Source organism: Humulus lupulus, chromosome 3, assembly GCF_963169125.1.
Source record: "Humulus lupulus chromosome 3, drHumLupu1.1, whole genome shotgun sequence".
Taxonomy (NCBI): domain Eukaryota; kingdom Viridiplantae; phylum Streptophyta; class Magnoliopsida; order Rosales; family Cannabaceae; genus Humulus; species Humulus lupulus.
In genome coordinates, this window is record NC_084795.1 from 86,647,950 (window position 1) to 86,657,789 (window position 9,840).

At 34.9% G+C, this 9,840-nt stretch overlaps 1 protein-coding gene across 1 annotated transcript; it reads right to left on the reverse strand.

Annotated features, from left to right (window-relative positions):
- Positions 1-3,769: 3,769 nt before the first annotated feature.
- On the reverse strand, positions 3,770-4,153 carry LOC133824573 (uncharacterized mitochondrial protein AtMg00820-like). The gene has a single exon (XM_062257497.1). The coding sequence runs from the start codon at positions 4,151-4,153 to the stop codon at positions 3,770-3,772; it is 384 nt and encodes a 127-aa protein (XP_062113481.1).
- Between the last annotated feature and the right edge of the window lie 5,687 nt (positions 4,154-9,840).

A 9,840-nucleotide genomic window follows, 5' to 3' on the forward strand; every position in this document is an offset into this window, starting at 1 on the left:
GCATCATCATTGAATTTTACCATTGTTAAACCCATCGACATTCTAGCTATATGAGCTATCCCTAGGTGACCCCAAACCCTCTTGATGAAACCTTCAAACACAGCCATAGGTGGGTTGGCACCCACTACCATGCATATGACTGCCGAACTCCAGTTTGCGGATTGCATTTGAACCTCCTCGGCATCGATTTGAGCAAACTTCCGTCCTTATCTGAAAATAGGTTCAATGAATTCAAGCTTCTGATCTGAAAAGGAGAGATTACCAGCCTGAAATTTCTGCCACTGCTTCTGAGCTGATGCATGATAGTCATTCGCCTCCACCTTGCCTGCCCATGACATTTGTTTTGAATTCGACTCATCCTAATCTAAATCCTCGATCTGGACTTCTTTAGGCTCAAAATCGCCCATCCCTGCATTCTCAACACAATGACGAACCCCTAACTCTTCAGTTTTGATTTCATCTGCCCCTGTTCCAGCAGCTTCTTTGTACAACTCCATATGAATGTTGTCCAGGCCATCGATAATCAGATTCTCTTCCAGATTTAACTGTTGCTCTTGGTCTCCTACGGGAGAAACTGGCTTTCGTAGTGGTTTCTTCTTCTTCGCCATGGGAGAGGGAAAAACCAGTACTTAGCCCATTGATAAAAGTAGCAATTTAAAAACTTTATGAATGTGTTTAGTATTGGATTGAATTGGATTGTACTGTAGACTATTATTTTTATATAGTTCCATTTTTGTTATTGAGTTGTATTAAATTATACTTTGGTGTGTAATGGTATTGTATAATACTAATTAAAAAAAATTAAAACTAAATAAAATAAATAATGTCAAACGGGCCATATTATGTGATACTTAACCCTGACCCTGATCTCGATCCCCACCCCCATTCCAACCCTAACCTTAACACAATACTTACCCATTCTCATTCCAACCCAATCAACTTCTAAAAGGTGACTATATCATCAAATATGTTCATTCTGACCCAATTAACTTCTGAAAAGTAAGTATATCATAAAATATCTATCAAATTTTCATAAAAGTTACAAAGTTCACATAACCAAAATATACCTCATAAACTATATTAAAAAATATTAACAAGTATAATATTTAAGCGTTGTTATTAAAATATATAGACCTACTTTCAAAAAGTAATCTGACATTTAAATGTACAAGTGTAGATACATTTACCATTCTTCAATTAATGTTGAAAGCTAACAATTCTATGGTCTACCACAAGCAAGTTATAGATAAAAGAAGATGACAAAAAAACTAATATATATTCCAAGTTCCAAGCTTTAGACTGGTGGAATGAAAGATTGAAAGCTGTTAGTATTTAAATAAAGAGAATGGAGAAAATTAACAAACATAATAATATATTATTAATTGAAGAACAGAAAAATAAATACAGAATAATAAATTATAAAACTGGTAATTGAAAAGAAAGCCGAGGCACGTAAAACACGCTTTCCTTAAAGCAGATTTGCCCCCTCTACCTGATTGGTGTTAGAGGATACGTGAGCAACCACTTCCCAGGATACAACGACTAACGAGTAGAGGAATACATCACTTTCACTACTCCAGCGAACTTGGATTAATACCTTCACTCTATCACCTTAAGACTTACGAAAACAAAGAAGAAGAAGACAAGAGAGCTTTTTAGTGAGTGACTCTATTTGTTGATGTCTCTAGAATGAAAGGTGAAGCCTCCTTTTATAGGCTTCATATGGGGTGGAATACCAAGTGTGGACACAAGGGAATTAATGCCAAAAATCCCACAAAATTAGTGATATTGATCAATCACAATTTTTACCATAATTTCTGATATCAATCAGAATATTCACCATTATTACGGTGATTACATCCTTGACCAAATTTGCATTTATTAGCAGCTATCAATGGACCACATTTAAGGCATCAATTTTCCATTCACACATTAGCCTAAATTGGCTATTTATTATATATAAAATATAATTTTTCCAACAATCCCCCACATGAATGAAATTGATCAATGATAAGGAATACACAGAGAAAAGACTCACAATGAATTGACAAGACTCGACTCGACTCAACACGGTGATAGAATTCTACGGTAGATACCTGCATAGGATAGGTGGGTGTTAACCTTTGAACCTTCCCTTGTGAAAATATATTTACCTTACTTGATGATCAGTGGACGCGATGTCTTTGAACTGTCTGCTGTTGATGTAAATGATGATATATCTCACACAGATATCTTCCTGGCATCATATCAGTTCTCATGATTATGTTCATTTTGGCCATGAGCTTCTGCCTAGTTCTGCGAGAGGTTTTAGAGAATTTATCCCCCACAATTATCCTTTGAAGTGGCCCTACTTCTCTCTCATATAGGTGACCTCTTAATTAAGAACAATCCCGCATTGCCCCGTTCGGACTTCCGACGCATAAGGGTCATTAAAAGCTTAATGCTTATCCTTTTTCCACAACGGGAATCATTGTTTCATCAACAGAATGGGTAGGGTTAGTCCCCGTAGTGATCTTACAAGGTTTATATAATTAGGTTGTCCCATTGAACCTAGATCTTGGGATCTCCAGTCAACTAAGTTGGGTTTTCCTTTAAATCTACCTTATTTCTTCTGGGCCTAAGTCCCATTCCTTCTGATGTCTATTCAACTTGATCTCTATATAACCCTTTGGTTAGCAGATCCGCAATATTATCTTTTGACTTCACATAGTCAATTGAGATAACTCCAGTTGAGATCAATTGTCTAATGGTATTATGTCGTCGACGTATATGTCTTGACTTACCGTTATATAGAACATTCTTTGCTCTGCCAATTGTTGCTTGATTATCACAATATATACATATTGCAGGCACAGGTTTACGCTAATCTGGAATATCCTCTAGGAAATTACGTAGCCATTCTGCCTCTTCACTACATTTATCCAGAGCAACAAACTCAGATTCCATTGTAGATCTAGTGATTATAGTTTGTTTCGAAGATTTCCATGAAACCGTTGCACCACCTAGAGTGAAGACATATCCACTAGTACCTTTTGATTTATGAATATCAGATATCCAACTTGCATCAGTGTATCCTTCAAGCACAGCTAGATCTCTGGTGTAGTTCAGCCCATAGTCACGAGTATACCTTAAGTACCTAAGTACCCTTGCAATTGCTTTCCAGTGTTCAACACCTGGATTACTCGTGAATCGACTCAAAGTACTTATAGTATAGGCAATGTCTGGTCTAGTACAACTCATCAAGTACATTAGACTTCCTATTACTCTAGCATATTCTACTTGGGACACACTTTCACCATTATTCTTGGATAGATGCTGACTTGTATCGATTGGTGTTCTGGAAATTCCAGAATCATCTTTACCGAATTTGTCAAGTATCTTGTCCACATAGTGTGACTGACTCAAACTGAGTCCATCTGGCGTCCTTATAATTTTTATCCCTAAAATTACATCAGCCAGTCCCATATCCTTCATGTCAAACCTTGAGTTTAACATTGTTTTGGTGGATTTAACCATTCGTTGGTTGCTTCCAACAAAGAGTATGTCATCTACATACAGACATAGAATGATGTATCCCTCGTTTATGGTTTTGATATACACACATTTGTCACACTCATTGATTTTAAATCCATTTGTCATCATGACACTATCAAATTTTTTGTGCCATTGCCTTGGTGCTTGCTTAAGTCCATACAGTGACTTAACAAGTTTGCAAACTTTCCTCCCTGGAACTACAAAACCCTCGGGTTGTTCCATGTATATTTCTTCATCAAGATCTCCATTTAGAAAGGCAGTATTTACATCCATTTGATGGACTTCTAGATTTCGCAATGCAGCAATTGCCAAAAATCATCCTGATAGAATTTATTCTCGTCACCGGAGAATAAGTATCAAAGTAGTCATAGCCTTCTTGCTGTTTGTAACCTTTTATTACCAATCGGGCCTTGTACTTATCAATTGTTCCATCTGTTTTCATTTTTCTTTTGAAAATCCACTTGGAACCTAAAGGTTTACATCCAGTAGGAAGGTCAACTAGTTCCCAAGTATGATTTTGCAGGATGGAATCAATTTCACTCCTTATGGCTTCCTTCCAAAAAGGACCTTCAATAGAGCTCACAACTTCTTTATATGTTCGAGGTTCTGCCTCTATCATATAAATTAGAAAATCTGGTCCAAAAGAATTTTCTATCCTTGCCCTTTTGCTTCACCTTGGCTCTACTTGGACTTCATCAGTTTCCTCTTCTTGTTCTCGATCATCCATCATTTCAGATGTTCGCTTAGAAGAGCTTGGTCGAACCCCATTATCTTTGCAAGGAAATACATGTTCAAAGAATGATGCATTCTTTGATTCCATTATCGTATTCTTGTGAATGTCCGGGTTTTTAGACTCATGTACAAGAAATCGATATGCATTGCTATTTTGTGCATAACCAATGAAAATACAATCTACTATTTTTGGACCTATTTTCATTCTTTTTGGCAATGATGCAATCACCTTAGCCAGACATCCCCACACTTTTAAGTATTTGTATGAAGGTTGTCTACCTTTCCATAATTCATATGGTGTCTTTTGATCTTTCTTTCGAGGAATCTTATTTAAAAGATAATTAGCTGACAAAATAGCTTCGCCCCACATGTTCTGCGGTAATCCAGAACTTAATAACATGTCATTCATCATCTCTTTTAAAGTGCGATTTTTCCGTTCTGCCACTCCATTGGATTCAGGAGAATAAGGTGGTGTTACCTCGTGAATGATTCCATTTTGTGCACAAAGTTCACTAAATGGTTCTACATATTCACCACCACGATCACTTCTTATCATCTTAATTTTCTTATTAAGTTGATTTTCAACCTCTTGCTTATAGAGAGTAAATTTCTCTATAGCCTCATCTTTGCTTTTTAGCAAGTACACATAACAATACTTTGTACTATAATCAATAAAAGTAATAAAGTATTTGTTACCACCTCTTGTTTGAACAAATTTTAAATCACAAATATCACTGTTAATTAAATCAAGGGGTTCAGTGTCTCTTTCAACTGTTTTGAACAATGACTTGGTTAATTTCGCTTCTACACAAGTTTCGCACTTATGTTTTGAATCAATATTGAACGTGGGTATGTGATTCAAGTTAATTAATCTACGCAAAGAATTATAATTAACATGACCTAGTCTACCATGCCATAAATTTGAAGACTCAAGAAGGTAAATAGAAGAAGTACTAGCTTTATTATTATCAATAATAACATTTGGCTTAACAGCCATTACATTCATCTTCCACATGCCCTCTTTTACATAACCCTTCCCAATAGGAACACCCGCTTTAGTGAGTACAATTTTATGAGATTCAAACACCATCTTGAACCCATGTACACTCAGCAGAGTTCCAGATATCAGATTCCTACGAATGTCAGGCACATACAGTACATTTTGCAGCTTGACATTCTTTCCAGACGTCATCTTCAAGAACACAGTTCCTTCCCCTTTTATCTCAGAGGTTCCGAGTTGCCCATGTAGAGCTTCTCTCCATTTTCCAGTGTAGTCATATTAGAGAATGCTGACTTGTTTGCACATATATGACGAGTAACTCCAGTGTCGAGCCACCATTCCTTTGGATACGCTTCCACCAGGTTCACTTTAGAGACCACGACACATAAGTCTAATTCAGCGACCTCTTGGGATATTGCGTCCACCATATAGGTCTCATTGCCTTTCTTCTTGCGCAATTTGCACTCAGATGATTTAGGTCCCATCTTGCCACAGTTAAAGCACTTCCCTTGGAACTTTGGCTTCTTTGCAATTCCACCTTTCGATCCCAACTTGGGCCCTTGCTTGTGCTTAGGATTCTTCCCCTTTGAGCCTCTATCATGCTCCATCAAGTTTTCCTTGGCAGCATTAGGATTCAAGGTTCGCTTCTCACTACCTTGGTTATCCTCTTCAATGCGAAGTCTGAGAATGAGATCTTCAACACTCATTTCCTTTCGCTTGTGCTTCAAATAGTTCTTGAAGTCTTTCCATGCAGGGGGTAGCTTCTCAATAATTGCAGCTACTTGGAATGATTCACTCAAAACCATTCCTTCAGCATGGATCCCGTGGATGATCAATTGAAGCTCTTGCACTTGACTTATCACATTCTTTGAGTCTACCATCTTGAAGTTCAAGAATTGACCAACCAAGAATTTCTTGGCGCCAGCATCTTCAGCCTTATATTTGTGGTCCAAAGAGTTCCACAATTCTTTGGTTGTTTTCTTCACACTGTACACACCATACAGAGTGTCAGATAAGCCATTCAGAAGATAATTCCTACACAGGAATTCAGCGTGCTTCCAAGCGTCAATTGCTTGCTGAGTTTGCACATCTATCTCATCCTCTCCAATAAAGGGAGGATCCTCTTTTAAGAATCTCGCAAGATTCAATGTTGTCAAATAGAAAAGCATTTTCTGCTGCCACGTTTTGAAGTTCACCCCAGTGAACTTATCCGGTTTCTCATTATAGTTCACAGGAACCGTTGAGACTGTTGGTACCAATGGTACCGAAACTTGCACAGCCTGACCCTTAGATTGGTCCTTGGTGGTTGAAGCTGGAGTTCAGGGAGATCCTTCAATGCTTCCAGTAGCAATGACATCCATATTTTCAGCCATATCTGATTGGTGTTAGAATTGACCATTTAGCAATCAATAATTTTATGGTCTTAAAATCAAATGTTTAAAACTTAGCAATCAATAAAAGATTATACATGTATGGCGTGTATACACATGTGTTAGACAATAAATGCCACATAAGGAAGATAACACATACACAATATATATATATTTTTGAATGAGATAACTCATACACAATTAAACTCATATACTACTTATTATGTAATACTGAAAGAAAACAAAGTAATATATAAATATTTATATACACACATACATATATGCGTGTTAGTAATTTTTAAACTTGTAAAATAAATATAAATATATACAAAGCCCAACTAAATGGTTAGCAGAGGCAATATACTATTTATATATATACATTTATGCCCACGAGTATGTTAGTATATATAAAAGACAATAAAAGAAATCCAAATACTAAACATACTAAATAATCGGTGCCATTGAGTTGAAGAAAAATACATACATGCTTCCATATATATTATTAACATGCATATAATAAAGAAATAATTGAATAAAATACATATATTATGTATATATATTGTACACGTTAATAAATGTGGCAAGGAAACTGAACATATACAATGTATTGTAAATATCAAAATTAAAATAAATAACCTTGCCAAAAAAAAAACATCACAAATATATAGTAAACAAGATATACATACATATATATTAAACAAAATTGGCACTGTAGAATGACAGTGCAAATATATATAAAGAAATCTAATCAACACCGATTAAATGGCAAAACAAAAAAAAATCAGAAATATTGTCTGCCCTTCAATCTGTTGATCTTCTCCACAATAAATGCTTTAAGATTGTTAGTATTTAAATAAAGAGAATGGAGAACTCTTCTTAACACAATTAGATGCAACAATTTACAAAGCCATATATATAGTTGAGGTGTGATAAGAAGTTGGGAAAGAGGATCAGGAGTGAGATCTGTACAAATAAGTATAGACTATTTAAAAGAAAACAACATATATATACATCTAAATGAAAATGATAGAAGATGAGATCGACTACCAATTTTTTATTTATTTATTTTATTAATTTGTGTGCTTTATTTTTTTTATTAATTGTTAAATGTCAGGAATTATTTATTTTTTATTTGTTTGAATTGTTTGGTAGAAATTATGTGAATTAAAAATTGTTAATTATTTTAATTTGTGAATTCTTGAATTTTGGTTGTGTGCACCTAGATATGCACTTGTACACTTGTGTGTGTGTGCATGTGCATGGTATGCATGGTGACCGTGCAATAGTTTTTCCCGGCATTATTTTCTTTTCATTACTTTTAGTCCTTTTATTTTAGTTAATTAATTAAAAAAAATAAAGAGTAGAGAGGAGGGTGTGAGAAGAGAGGGAAAATGTGAGATATCTTTTCCATTAATTTTTTTATTTAAATCATTTTTATTAGATGTCTTGTTAGCTATTTTGGGTAAGTGAGACCTTGACATTTAGTGTGTGAATTGGCCTTAGTTGCAGTGTATGAGAAATAGAGAGGGAGAAGGGGAATGTCGATCAAGGGAGAAAAGAAGGGGTGAGTGGTTTCTATTTTTGGGTTGGCTATCACTTTATTCCTATGTAATTTATGGGCAAGGATCAAGAGAAATAATTTTGGAACCTTCCTTCCCCCATTAGCTAGGGTTTGACCACTAGGGCCTTTATAAAAACAAAGAGAACTTAAGGGTTCTCATTTTGTTTGGCTTCCATATGCATAGAGGAGGGAAAGAGAGAGAGAGAGAGAGAGAGAGAGAGAGAGAGAGAGAGAGAGAGAGAGAGAGAGAGAGAGAGAAGCTCGACTAGAGAGAGAAAGGGAGAAAGAGCACGAGAAAGGGAGGAAGAAGGAAGGAGAAGGAGGAAGAGATTAGGATTTCGAAATCCTTAGGTAAGAACTTTACTTTGTGCATTGAATACTCTAAGTTCACCATCCCATCTTCTTGGTTCTAAGTTTTTCTTTTCTTTTGTGTGTGTTTCAAAGTCCCTAGGGTGCCAAGGTTGTGTGCTCTTGTGTTCTTGAACACCATAAAGAAGGTAGTAAATCTCCATCCTTTCTATTGTCTTGTTGATTATTTTGTTATTGATTTTACCTTAATGTTAGAAACATGACCATTTTCAGCTTTGATGTTGTATTTTTGAGGTTTTCGAAAATCCTTGTGGGAACTATGATTCTATCTGGAAGTTTATTGCGAGCCTTTATTGTTGAAAAGATAGAATTGGAATGTTAATGCTTATAGGTTTCACCCGACATGTTTATGGGCTTAGTTATATTTTCTTTCTTATGTTGCTATGTTGAATAAATGTTTTAGGGTTCTTGTTATTCCTTTTGAATTTTAATAATCATGCTTATGGATTTGAGAGATGGTTATGTTTTTTTCTAGAAGCATGATAAGTTTTGTGGTATAATTTATGTTATTGGCACTAAGCATGTTTTGGTTTATGCACGTTATTGGTACTAATTCTCTTAATGATTTGAATAAGGAAGCATGGTGAGTTGAATGATAAATCTTGCTATTGAACTCTATGTGTGTTTCGGCCTATGGTATCTTAAAGGGTCTTAAGATTATGTTTTGGGCTCTTGACTTTATTTTGAGTTATGGACATGGTATAATTGTGAAACTTTATGTTTTTATGTTGCAAAGAGTTCAACATGAGCATACATTATGATTTAAGCTTATTTTAAATTTGTTGATGGTTTTTCAAGATTAAATGTATTCTTGAATTGTTCAAGTATAGAAACATGTTAGGTTGACTTATTTAAAAGTGTTAAAAGGGATGCATGAGTTGTAGAAACATGCTAGGTAATGTTTTAACATGATTAACTGTGTAAATTGGATAAATATGTGCTTGTTATATTTTTTTTCTTTTCATTATTTGATGGTAATAATAAATCAATGATTTTAAAAATGCATGACGTATGCCTCAAAGTGATATTTTAATCTTATATAAAAAAAAAAGACATTTTATTTCACATCTTAATATGATTTTTGTCTAAATAAAAACATGGAGTTTTTTTATAAAGTTGTTGTAACGCCCCACTACCTTAGAGTCGTTACCATGTGAGTTATAAATGTGCCATTAGCTCGCTAATCAAGGTTTTAGATTAAAAGTGTGACTAAATTGATATAAAACTTGTGTAATGACATAAATTATAAAGATTTGGACATTCATTGAAATTAT

Coding starts and splice junctions, on each gene's coding strand:
- LOC133824573 (XM_062257497.1), bottom strand. CDS start 4,153: ATGATAGAGGCAGAACCTCGAACATATAAAGAAGTTGTGAGCTCTATT.